The 13,578-nt window shown below is 34.3% G+C and overlaps 2 protein-coding genes across 7 annotated transcripts in view; one reads left to right on the forward strand and one right to left on the reverse strand.

Annotated features, from left to right (window-relative positions):
* Nucleotides 1–2,552: 2,552 nt before the first annotated feature.
* On the reverse strand, nucleotides 2,553–10,024 carry NDUFB3 (NADH:ubiquinone oxidoreductase subunit B3). 3 transcript variants are annotated; one of them, XM_010991970.3, is made up of 4 exons: nucleotides 9,884–10,021; nucleotides 5,503–5,571; nucleotides 4,614–4,755; nucleotides 2,553–2,847 (listed from the first exon to the last, which is right to left on the reverse strand). In XM_010991970.3, the coding sequence occupies exons 3-4, from the start codon at nucleotides 4,751–4,753 to the stop codon at nucleotides 2,691–2,693; spliced, it is 297 nt and encodes a 98-aa protein (XP_010990272.1). In that variant the 5' UTR covers nucleotides 4,754–4,755; nucleotides 5,503–5,571; nucleotides 9,884–10,021; the 3' UTR covers nucleotides 2,553–2,690. The 3 variants fall into 3 exon arrangements, with proteins under 3 accessions (XP_010990272.1, XP_010990273.1, XP_010990271.1); XM_010991971.3 differs by having other exon boundaries at nucleotides 5,492–5,571; XM_010991969.3 differs by lacking the exon at nucleotides 5,503–5,571 and having other exon boundaries at nucleotides 9,884–10,024.
* Nucleotides 9,969–13,578, forward strand: part of HYCC2 (hyccin PI4KA lipid kinase complex subunit 2) — a 62,976-nt gene continuing 59,366 nt past the window's right edge. For 3 of the 4 annotated variants that reach the window (XM_031452003.2, XM_010991972.3, XM_064485105.1), the window contains exons 1-2: nucleotides 10,262–10,337; nucleotides 11,098–11,131. The gene's annotated coding sequence lies outside the window, so the exon portion shown is untranslated. Of the gene's footprint in view, nucleotides 10,107–10,261; nucleotides 10,338–11,097; nucleotides 11,132–13,578 lie in introns of those variants that run through there. The other variant, XM_031452004.2, reaches the window with a different exon arrangement.

Consider the following 13,578-nt stretch of genomic DNA (forward strand, 5'->3'; position numbering starts at 1 on the left):
ACATTTTCCATGCCAACTTGTCCCCCCAAAATCCTAATGTTACTTAAAAAAAGTCTGAATCTGTTTCAATAGGTGTATCAAAACAAGAGTTCCCTTCAAAGTACAAGTATACAGTAAAATGACTGCATTCATTATTTTCTTTTTCACAAAATATTACATGCCATACTTTAGATTTTTAAAAATCCCTACTGTTTTCTTCAAGCATAATTAGAAAGTAGCTCTGAGAAAAAATCCAAAAGGATAATTTTATGGCATCTATACTACTTACCAGATACAACATGATAGGTAATGTAATATAGTGGTTACCATGGGCTGTGTAGTCTGATATGGATTCAAAATCTAACTCTAGAACTTGCTAGCTACGCCTCCTTAGGTTTTGTTACTTTACTATGGACTTGGCCAACATACAAATTGGGGCTAATAATACTTTTAATAATCATCTACATTGCTTAATCATGAGGCCAGTAGACACATAATTAGCATTTCCGAATGTACTTTGATCATACGTTTTAAGAAGAAGTATCACATTTAATTTGTCCTAGTCCAAGTAATTGCAACAGTTGAAATGACAGTGGTTTGTATGCTTTGCAGCTCCTAAGGAATTCAGGCAATAATTTTCAAATTAAGATACAAATAAAACTTTACTTTTAGTGGTTTCAATTCTCTTATATTGTTTTATGGCCCAGAATATAGTCTGTTGTGGTAAATATTCCCATGTCCTTGAAAAGAATGTTCTACTATTTTGGGGTGGAGCAGTCTACAAATATTATATCAAGATAGTAGATAGTGTTGTCCAAGTCTTCTAAAGCCTTACTAATCTATCTACTTGTTAAATCAATTACTGAGAAAGAATGTTGAGATTTCCCACTATAATTGCAGATTTATTATTTCTTTTAGTTCTATTTGGTTTTGCTTTACATATTTTGAAGTTCTGTGCATACATAAACTTTCTTATTTTCTTAATGAATCAACCCCTTTATTATCATAAAATATCCCTCTTTATAATATTCTTTATTATAAAATCTTTTTTTTCTGATATTCCTTACAACTGAATTAATTAGTGTTTGCACAGCATAATCTATTTCCTTTCTTTTACATTTATCCTGTGTCTTTCTTTAAGGGGTCAGTAATTTGGTTTATTTATTTTTAGAGGCAGTACTGGGGATTGAATGCAGGAATTTATGCGTGCTAAATATGCACTCTAACAGCGAGTTATATCCTACCCTGCTACCTTGTGTCTTTAAAGTGTTTCCTTGTAAACAGCATATAGTTGGGTATTGCTGTTTTGCCCAGGCTGACAATCTGTCTTGTAATTAAACTTTAGACCACTTACACCTGATGTAATTATTGATATGATTAAGTTTAAATCTACCATTTTGCTATTTTTGTCCCATTGCTCTTTGTTCCATTAAACTTTCCTTATCTTCTTTTGAATATCCTTTCTTATGATTCTATTTTGCCACATTCCATTTACCCCAACAGCTTATTAAGAATTCCTATCTCATTTATTTAGTGACTTCCCAAGTTTGTATTTATAAATAAGAAATCTACCAAGAAAAAAAATCACCCTGGAGTTTTATATTAGCTTTGTTATTCAAATAAATAAAATATTACCCCTCTTCAACGAGCTGAAATTTAAGTCTCAACTTAAAAGACTTAATTAAAATTTAGAAATTCAATCATGTGGGGAGAATGTCTAATTTATTATTAGAAAATACAGGAAAAAATATCAAACGTTTCACTCTGTGAGAACAATGAGGATTAAGGCAAGAGTAGAAAATATCACAATTAACAAAAATTAACATGATACATGCATATGCTGTGTATCATAACTTAGGCAACCAAGTATTTTATAGTATAATTGAGGTCTCTCTAAACTACCTGTAAAAGTAGCAAGGCCAACTCCCATTTAAAAACCTATTAGAGTACACCTTTGTTCATACCAGCATTATTCACGATAGCTAAAATGTGGAAGCAACCAAAGTGTTCATTGATGAATGAATGGATAATCAAAATATACATACAATGGAATATTATTCAGCCTTAAAAAGAAAGGAAGCCCTGACACATGCTACAAGATGGATAAACCTTAAGGACATTTTGCTAAATGAAATAAGCCAGTCAGAAAAAGACAAATTCTATATGATTTTACTTATATGAGGTACTTAGTCAAAATCATAGAGACAGAAAGTAGAATGATGGTTGCAAGAGGCTAGGGGGAGGAGAGAATAGGAATTATTAATTAATGGGTACAGACTTTCAGTTTTAAAAGATGAAAAGAGTTATGGAGATGGATGGTGGTAATGGTAGCACAACATTATGAATGTATTTATTATCACTGTTCACTTAAAAACAAGATGATAAAAATTTATCATAATTTTTAAAATTAAAAAAACCCTATTAGAACATACCCATTTGTTCAAATATATGCTGGCTGTCTGCTACATGCAGAATATACTGCTGCTAGCACTCAATGTCCATGTATTCCAAACCAAGTACGATATGGCTTGAGACACTTTTTTTTTTTTTTAAAGAATGACAAAACAGACTGGTACATGTTTTCTTATTTTATTAAATCTTACTAGTATTCTTTAAGGGACAAGCACACAGACCAGTAGACTACAGTGAAGAAATCTTCTTTTTATAAGAGAAGTTAAGAAGCCATTAAAAAATACTTCCAGGTATTATCTTCAGTGATGCTTCTTATCTTTTTTCTGCGACTCCAGGTAATATTCTGCCCCTAAAGCTACCACAAATGCAGCAAATCCCCATTTGAATCCTTTTAATATTGCACCAACAAAGGAAACATTATTTGCAAAGCCACCCATGTATCTCCAAGCTTCATTGCTAGAGGAAAAAAAGGGAAAAATTATGATCACATACAACATATGTTCATTGAGTAAAATATATTTGATTTTCATCTTTCTAATTTTCTTAAATGCAACCTTATATAAGATAATGAAAATGGATGACAATAAGAATGTTTCTATGGCATAAGATAATTAGGTCTATATGCCCACATTTCGTATATGAAATACAAGAAAGAACACTGATGATTTTACATTTCATAGTCACAATACTCAGGATTTTACAGAATTCTCAAATGGTAGACTCATTTGGCCTATCCATCACAGGTCAGCTGTGTGGCTCTGCCCATACTAGTCATTACAGCTTCATGGAAAGAGGAAGTTAAGAGACCTAGGTATTAATCTTTGCTCTGCCACTTATACTAGATACACAATTTTCTAGGCTGGGCAAGTTACTTAACCTGTCAGGGCCTGTTTCCTCTTCTACTCAATGAGTTACTCAATATAGTGTTGTTATAAAGATTAAAAAGGGTAATGTATGATGTATTTTGGCACAAAAAGTATGTAACACTCGACAATACTATTACTATTCAAGAGGGTCATTGATTTTCCCTGTCACAGAAGCCTGAACTTTAGAAGATAATTTCCTGCTCTGGCAATCATTCTGAATAGAGAAGGAAACAGAAATCAGAGAGCTCTAGTGAAAGATATAGGTTAGGATGAGTGGAAAAAATCATGTTACAAAGAACAAAACCACATAACTCTAAAAATCTGACTTATGAGAGTTAATCAAATCTAAGATACTAAAACTAGACAAAGACATTAGAAGAAAACTACAGATTAATATTTCTCATGAACATAGACATAAATATTCTTAATAAAATTTTGGAAAATTGAAACCAGCAATATTTAAAAAGATAACGTATCATGAGGAAGTAGGGTTTATCTCAGGAATGCAAGATTGGTTAATACTTGAAAGTCAATGAAATTGACTCAATATATTAACAGAATTACTATCACATTCACTAGAATGGTTAATATTAAAAAGCTGATAATACTAAGTATTGAGCAACTTAAACTCTCATACACTGCTGGTGGGAATGCAAAATGATACAGCCACTTTGGAAAACAGTTTGGCAGTTTTTTACTTAAAAAAAAAAAATACACTTCAAATGATTCAGAAATCCCGCTATTAGGTATTTACCCTACAGAAATGAAAACATGCTCACACAGACTTGTACTTGAAAGGTTACAGCAACTTCACTCATAATAGCCAAAAACTGGAAACAACCCAAATGGCCATCAACTGGCAAACAAAATGATGTGTATGCATACAATGGAGTATTATTTAGCAATTAAAAAAGAAAGGAACTGTGAATATAAGTTAACAATGTGCCTAAGTCTCAAAAGCATTATGCTAAGTGAAAGTGGCTAGAATAAAAGACGACATACTGTATGATTCTAACTGTATAAAACTCTAGAAAAAGCAGATCAAAGGTTGCCAGAACCCAGAGGTAGGATAGTACTGAGTACCAAGGATGATGAGGGATCTTTTTAGTATGATAGAAATATTCTGTATCATGACTGTGGTCGTGGTCACATAATTACAAACATCAGTCAAAACTCATGGACTGACACACTTAAAATGGGAGGAATGTTACTGTAAGTAAATATTTCAAAAAGGCTGATTTTAAAACTTAAATGTAAGAAGCCATTTTCAATGATTAATTTTTAAAGAAGAGACTACATTGAAAAGGAATATAGATACTGCTTCTCTAGGATAATTAATTATTTAGTTATTCTTACCGGCCCCATGGATCCCTTAGCCCTCGTGCAGCCAGCTTCTCCTGGACAGTTTCTAATGGTGTCCCTTCTATCTTCCATTGTTTATAATCTGGAAGTTCCATTTTGCTATGACCATGTTCGTGTCCATGTCCATGGGCCATCTCTATAGGAAAAGATTAATTTGAGGGAGAAATATATAGATTATAAGGATCAAATACCCAAGTATCCTATTTATGTTTTAAGGTAAAACATTTAAAGTTAATGTTTTAAAAAAGAGAGCCAATATAAAAGCTTCAAAATTCTAACTTAAGAAATCTTATAAAACAGTGTTTTATTACATAACTCATACATAGTCACAGTTAGGAAATACAAATATATAAAATATAAAAAAGAAAAATAATCAGTAAGAGATAAACATTTACTATTTGGTTCCTTTCTTCATTATAATAGCAAACATTTATCATACCCTATGTGCCAAGTACACTAAAAAGTGCTTTAAATGTATTAACTCTGTTACTCCTAAAATAACTCTTTGAACTTAAATTATTATTTTTTGGGGGGGTAATTAGGTTTTCATTTATTTATTTATTATTTTTAATGGAGGCACTGGGGATTGAACCTGGGACCTTATGCATGCTAGGAACGCACTCTACCACTGAGCTATACCCTCCTCCCTTAAATTATTACTATTATCTCCATCTCATAGATGAAGACATGAGGCTCCAAGAAGGTAAGTAACTTTCTGAAGTTTCTAAACAAAAATAGTAAATGGTACAATTGAGTTTTGAACCTTGCAGTGCCATTTCAGAGCCCTGCTCCTAATTTCTAAGCAATACTGGTTCCTTCTTATTAGTCCTTTAATAATGCTTAAATATGGAAAATAAAAACATTGTACATACTGTTTTATTACCTGCTCTCTTCAGATGGTTCTTTAAAATGCAGTATTACTATGTTTAATACATATGGATCACATGAACTTCTGTAAAGAGCCAGACAGTAAATATTTCAGGCTTTGTGGACCAAGAGGTAAATTCAAAAGGATATTATGTAGATACTTACATAACAAGAGAGAAAACAAATTTCCACAAGTATTTTATTAATAAAATTCTAAATATGACAATCACTGAATATAATTTTTTATAATACAGATCTGATAAAAAATGCAATCCTCTTTTTTTGGGATGACATTTTGCTCAACTGGGGCTCAAAGTTTAGCGTTCCTTAGTATGAAATTGATTGCAAATGGTCATCTGTAAAAACCATTCTTACCTCACTGGCCACATTAAAAACAGGCAATGGGCTAAATTTAGCCAGCAGACTGTAGTTTGCTGACTCCTGAACTAGATCAACAGAGAGCTTAGGACAGCTTTTTAATTGGTAAGTCTGCTTAAATAAAACATGTCCTCTGTGGCTATATAAAGATTTCAGTTTTCTAGTGTTATATTTTTATATAAGATAAAAATAAACTTGAGCTCAGTTCCCAGTTAAATCGTTATGAATTTCAAATTAAGGGGGCATGAGTAAATAATGCTGTACCATGATCTGTGTAAGGTTAGCAGTAGCAATTCTATAATCACTGCTTTCCAGAAATAAAACCAAACCAAATAATTATTACCATTTTTGTCTGCATTTATAACTACAAACAAGCCCAAAAATAAGGCAGGATTCTCACACTGCATTTTAGAAGACAGAGGTAATTATTAGATAGTGTATACTAAAGACATACTATGTGAAATGCTTGTTTCATTAAACAGTAGCTCCCAGAATATGGGGGGGGAAATCTGTACACAGGAATTTTGACAAATTAGCCAACACTTTATATTTACAGACATGTTAAGGTATTACAAAACATTATGTTGATGATTTTCACATTTAAAAGAGAATAAAAACCAGTTTCTTTTGTCAAGCACAGGGAACTATGCTCAATATATTGTAATAATCTTTAATGGAAAAAATATGAAAACAAATATATGTATGTATATGCAAGACTGGGACATTGTGCTCTACACCAGAAATCGACACAATTGTAATTGACTGTACTTCAATAAAAAAAAAAAAAAAACAACACCCAGCAAACACAGTTAAAACTACAACATTCACAACTTTGAATGAAACATTTAATATATTATTTTATTAATATTTGGTGGATTCAATAATATAAACTAATTATAGTTTCAGAATTCAGTCTGACTTTTGGGAGTCTATACGTTATTACAAAAAAAAGACTTTTAGAAGGATTAATTATAATGATAAAGTCTTGACTTCTTCAAACTATGTTTTAAAAAAATTTTTTTAAAATAATGTTTCATTCCAAAAATGTCTAGATTACAAGACAAATCCTTATTTTGGCAAATGTCAATTCTAGAATATTACACCTACTTGAGCATCAATGTATTTGGAAGAGAATACAAAACAAAGGTCAAAATTTTTTCATAAAATAGTTTGATTTTGAAAATAAAAGCTGAAATATTATGATGGTATGATGGTTATCTCAAAGTTACAAATTACTATGCTCAAAATATTAAGTAATTTGGATGATAAATCTTTGAAAGAAACCATTAAAGTATACATACATTCATTTCTTCTAAAAAATTTCTTTAATACATTCAATGTATTTTCTCTTCTATCTAATTAAAATATTTCAGAAAGGGTTCCTTTATAAGCATTTACTGAATATAATATTTCAATGACTTTTCAAAAAACAACAAAAAGTTGAACAACACTATTTTTAGGGAACTTTCATTTTCTTTTAAAAATTATTACTACTTCAGAATAGCCATAAATCAAACAACGATATCTCAGTCACTTGAAGGAAGAGTTTGGAATTCTACTTAAGTGCAAACTTTGGTGCTGTACATATCTGGCATCAAACCCTGGATGCACCATTAAGAGCTACAAAATTCTGGGCAAATCATTTTAATCTCTCTAAACTTCAGTTTCTCTCTATAACATGAGGTTAAAAACTACCTTGCAAGACTGTGAAAACTGGGGAGAACACATTGTGATGATGTGCTTTCCACTTTCACACCCAGGTGGTGAGAATGTGATTTAGCACAACCACTTTAAAAAACTGTTTGGTAGCATGACCTAGAAAAGTTGAACATTAGAATATTTTATGGCCTACCAAGTCCAATCGAAGATACTGTATAAATATATACTCTAGATCTGTACTGTCAAATATGGTAGCCACTAGCACCTGCAATGTGACCTGTGCAACTGGGGAACTAAGAATTTTCATTTAATTTTAATTAATTTAAATTTCAAAACAGATTTTGAAACCAGTTATTGGATAATTTTAAAGTGTGTTTGGAACCAATAGGGTGTACAAATCTACTTAACTGTAAATTTTATGAAATATAAGTGCAGATCGAGGGTTTATATTTACAAAAATAGCATATTCTGCAAGTGTAAAACACATCAGTTTTGAACACAGCATGAAGAAAATGTAAAATATTTCATTAACTTTTAATACTGATTTCATCTCAAAATAATATTCTGACTATACATACTAGGTTAGATTAAACACATTATTAAAATTGTATTTCTTTTTACATTTTCAATATGGCTATTAGAAAATTTTAAATTATATATGTGGCTTTTATTATATTTCCATTGGACAGTATTGCTCTAGAGAAACTCTTGAATCTGTATAATAGATATACTTTATAAGAATCTTTTTAACCACATTATTTATGCTAGCCTCAAACTGTAAACAACCCAAATGTCCAACAGTGATAGAATGGATTAACTATGGAACATTATACAATGCAAAATTACATGCAAAAGTATGACTGAATCTCACAAATATAATAATGAGCAAGGGGTGAGTCAGAAAAATATATGCACACTTTGAATCCCATTTATATAAAAGGAAAAATCTAACAATTCATTCTCTAGGAATGCAACATAGAAGAAGAAATTTAAGTGAAACAAGTAAATGATTATTACAAGTTAGGACAGTGGAGGAGATGGAATTACAGAAACTCATACAGGGAGCTTCTAAGGCAGTGTTTTTCAATGTACTGTAATTATTGTACTCCAAATTTTACATTTTTTTACCCTAATCAGATTCTCATCCTGTCCTCCCCACACCACAGATATAGTGTGTATCAATTAATGTACTGTGGCTCTTTGGAGGGCCACAAACAATTGTAAGGTTTTTCTTTTTTGCCCTCTCACCTCCACCCAACAAGAATTAATTTTTACCTCCTCGAAGGGCAATCACCTCAGTTGAGAATGCTTGTTTAAGTGTTTGGCAATGCTTTATTTCCTAACCTGAGGGATGGTTACCAAGTGTTTACTTACTTACAATTCTTAAAAACATACTTATGTTTTATACACCTTTCTGTTTTATATATATATGTCACAATAAAACCTAAATTAGATAAAGTGACTTAAATTGTGCCAAGGACTAAACAACGGGTGATTATTTCAGTTTCAGAGCTGTTCAAACAAAAACAGCAAGCAAATTAATTCAACAAGGAAAGAACATGTAATGATGATTTTTTTTTTTTTTTTTTTACCTACCTACATTTGGAGTGAACCTTTAAGTTTGGTGCAGATCAACCTCCACTAAAGGGGGCTGGCTCTAGTACATACATTCCCTAAGAAGGATATGAAAGGGTAATGCCACAGATATTATATGTGATTTCACGGTCTACCAAAGACTTTGAAATATATATCCCAACTTACCTTCATTTTAAAAATTGTGAATACCATATAAAAGTAAAGTAAATAGAATTAAAAGAAAAATAAATAAAAGACAAACTGTTTTCACCTTCAGTGTCCTTTCTAGTCCCTGCATCTGCTATATGCAATTTAAAAATAGTAATCACTCTAAAAATTATTTGATTTTGTACCCTTTTTTTCACTTTAACATTGTGTCATAAATATTCATACCAGAAAAATCTTAATTAAAACTATACATACTTATGAGGCAGGCATTACAGTTATTCCTATTTTACAAATTCTTGATTTGAGGGCAGTTGTGCCTTCATTTTACTCAAAAGTAAACCAAAAAGTCACGGAGCCGGGGGTACTGCGGGTGGCAGAAGAGGAAGAAAAGCATCTGGACTTGACCACCACAGAGATTCTCACTGCATCCTGCTACAACCACCCCTCACTACTCCAGGATTTCACAGTTCTCTCCTGCTAGTTCTTCGATCTCCTTCCCTCTCGAGCTACACACTCTCATCGTCCTTCTCCATTTAGTCTCTCCCTTTCTACAATCCCGGAATAGAGTCTCATTCTTATTCCCGATCAAGAGATCTCCCACCAGCTCCCCAGTTTACCTGACAGCAATCTGACCTCTCAGGACACTCGCAATTCAACCCTCCAGCCTGAGGCAACCGGAAACGGAAGTTGTCACCTTGAGGACCTTACGGCAGGAAAGCAGAGGAGAAATTTAGCATTCTGGTCCTGGGTCACAGCTTCCTGGACCAGGTGGAGATGACATGAAGGAGGCTGGAAGTGGACATTCCCCCCGCACATCTGTGCATCCGGAGTCTGACCGCGGTAAGAGAAACTGAGGGCAGAAGGGCGGGGAAGAAGCCACGTTGCCCTTGCTCGGAGACGGTTATCTTTAGATACTGCACAGGGGGCGGGCCGCCGGCAGCCTGCCGCCAATAAGCGGGGCTGTTGTTGGAGCGTGGACTCACCCAACGGGAGGACGGGTTGTTGCGCTGCAGTTGGCAGGCTGCAGCGGGAGGCGGTGGCGGTAAGGAGCCGGAGGCAGCGGGGTGACAGGTAGGCGGCGGCGCTGGCTTTGGGGGACGCGGAGTGGCAGATAAGAGGGATTTTCTTCTTCTCCGGCTGCCAGAACTAGAGAGGGCATCTGCCCAGGGTGGTCTAGGAAGGCGGCAGCCAGAGTGTTGATGGTTCCGAACGTCTGGCGACCAGGTAGCAGCTTGGGAGGGTCGTGAGGAGAAGCAGCCGCGGCGGGTGGAGGCTGAGTCCTGCGGGGAGACGTGGGGGCCTCGGGCATGGGGGCTGCGGTGACGCCGGCAGAGAACAGAGAGAGGCGGGAGCAAACGGTGTCGTGAGGGCTGGAGGAATTCCTTGCATCAAGCTCCGAGATAGAAGGGGACGCAGCATTGCAGGAATCCTCGGGTTTGCTTCTTCTTAGGGCCATTTCTGGGGGTGGGAACGGAGGGAGCGGAGAAGAAAGATACTTACTGGCGGCCAGATGCTAGAAACTCTTCATAGCTATACATTATATAATCCTTGGCTGTTATTTACCCAAACAACTAGGTTGTCCCTGGAAGAGAAGGTCTTGAAACCTATTGATGTGTCAGAAGAGTTTGGTTAGTTGGACTGTTTTTCTACCTCGGCAGGCTCTGTGGGCGAAGGAGCATGAAGGATAGAGTAGTCACGAAGAGCTTATCCCAAATATGGACTTGGGTTGAGAGATGTGTTAGAGATGAGCGTGGCCGGGTTCACGTTTTGTAGTTTGTGAATTTATTTGTTTTGAGGGTCAAGGCTGATTACAGTTTTTTTAAATCTTCAGGACAGTGGAGTGCCTCAACAATCTATACTAGGAGGTAAGTGCAAGTTGGAAAATGGAAAATGACTGGAAAATTAGTTGGTAGATTTTTTTTCTCGCTAGATATTTTGTATGTTAGAGACTGAACATAAGGTGGTGGTCTGATTGGGGCAGAAAGTCATCTTTTGAGTAATTTGCTCTGTAAGTCTGAGAAACTAGTTATGAGTTGCTTATTTCTTAGGTTTAAAAAATATGTTCTCTGAATCTCTCCGACCAAGTAAAATGTATTTACAGAGAGAATTAACTGTAAATTATCATTTTCCCCCAAGTTATTATACTTCATTATTTGCCCAATGAAATGTGGAATTTAAATAGGAATTCCATTCAGTATGTGTAATGGACTGTTTAACTACATTAAAAACTTGATTTTATAGTTCGCAGGAAAGCAGTTTTAAAAGAAGCATTATAAATTGCTAAAACATAAGCTGATTGAAATGTTGCCTTTAGCTTGGAAAATAAAAGCTAATTTTTTTTCTAGAGAGTAAGTCCAGTTTAATTGGTTAAAAATATTTTTGTGTGTAATCGTTATAATGAAACACAGGATTGTCAAGAAAACATAGGTAGTCATTAAGAATTTATCAAACAGATTATTCTGTGGTGGGTTCAGTGATAGAAGTATTCCTTAATTGATTTACCCCAAATTAAGATGAGCAATCGTATTAGCAAGTATATCATTTTACTGAGCTTATTCTGCACGTCAGAAAAACTTTCTAAGATGTGGTTTTTTCCCCTAATATTGATAACTTATATTAGTACATCCTAGAAACTAAATTAAAAAAATTTTTTTTCTAAGTGTCACTTGGTAAAGAGAGGTGAGTTTGTATTGAAATGTTCAGAGTACCGAATATTTGGCAGTGTTTCAGATAAAAATTGTGATACTTTATGTTTCATTCTTTGTCTTTTTAACTGTTGGCAAAAATAATACTATCTCAGTCACAAAGAATAGTTCTGCTTCTATTTTAGGTGCATTTCTATAGTGTGAGTATCTGTGAACAAATCTCTGCTTTTATGCAGGGGTGTGTGTGTGTGTATGTGTGTCTCTATGTGTGTATACCTGTGTTTCTTCTTGTTATGTAACCAGCCTACTAGAGCTGTCTTAGAGAACTAATGGCTGATTTTGAATGGCCAGTAGGTGTCATTGTAGAATGCAATAAAGTTGAACATTGGGTAGGAAATTACCAAGTGGTTTAAGAACACTAGTCCTAATTAGAATATCGTTTGATAACTGACTGATAATTTGTATATCATTAGAAATCCTCTTTTCTGACATATTTCAGTACTGGACCGTTTATAAGGAATTTGAAACAATCGCTGTAAGGAAATATAATTGCTCTAAAATGGACTTTGAAATCTTGTTTTTTAATAAACTCTTAAGCTATCTTGATATGCTGTATGGATTTGGGATTGTTTGATTGTTTTTAATACAGCTTTAGTATCTTAGGTTTATTAAGTTCTAGAATGATTAAGATTTTCAGCTTGACTGAGTTTTATAATAGAAAAATCAGTGCTACATAATGAAAAACTAAAATGATAAAATATGAGCAGAAAGTCTCCAAGTAAGTTATCAGATGCACAGAGTATTACTTTGTTATTGTTCTTTTAATGCAAGAACAGAGGCATTTTTGTCTTTTTCTTTCCTGTGGCTTCTTAGTTTTTTTGATATCCAAAATAGCTTCTTTTTACATTTTTATCTGGCTAGTAGACTATGTGCTTTTCCAGGATGATGAACTGAACATTTGTCATTGTCTAAAATGTAATATAATGGATTCTGGAGGGAGCTGGCACAGAAAGCTCTAAAGGTGACTTTCAGCTGGTGTTAGTACAACCCCTTACCTGCAGAGCTTTCTGCTGTGCTCTTGTCGCTTTGTAGCTCTGCTCATTTTGCCTGCTGTTGATAGAACGTTAAAAAATAGAGTTGGACCTAATTCAGGATTTCTCCATGAAAGTGGAGAGTTACAAATGTATGAGAATACTCTAGGAGTTGGGGGAAAAAAAAAGGCACACATACATATCCATTATATCCTCTCCACTTCCCTGCAGAATCTTATGGAAGGGGGAATATGAAGGGAGGTAGCTCTGTTTTGAAGGGAAAAAAAAATCTCCTAGATGATATGGCTCACCGTGGGCTTCCACTTGAGAATCAGTGATCTAATTCAAGGCTCTCACACTGAGGTATGTCCCAGAACAGAAACAGGGCTTCGAAATCTGTCAATATTTTTGTAGCTCAATAAATTTTCACTATTTAATATCATAGCTGGGATAGATTTTCTAGCCAGGAGCTAAAGTTGCCAGAAATAAACATTGCACCCAGTGTTTTGATTTAGATTAGTTTTTACTTGGCACTACCTGCTTTCCATAAACCAAGCTAATTCCTGTCATGATTCATACCTGTGCTTTACACTCATACCTTACTCTCTCAATGTCTCTGAAAGCTATCTAGTTTTA

This window comes from Camelus dromedarius, chromosome 4 (assembly GCF_036321535.1).
Source record: "Camelus dromedarius isolate mCamDro1 chromosome 4, mCamDro1.pat, whole genome shotgun sequence".
NCBI lineage: Eukaryota > Metazoa > Chordata > Mammalia > Artiodactyla > Camelidae > Camelus > Camelus dromedarius.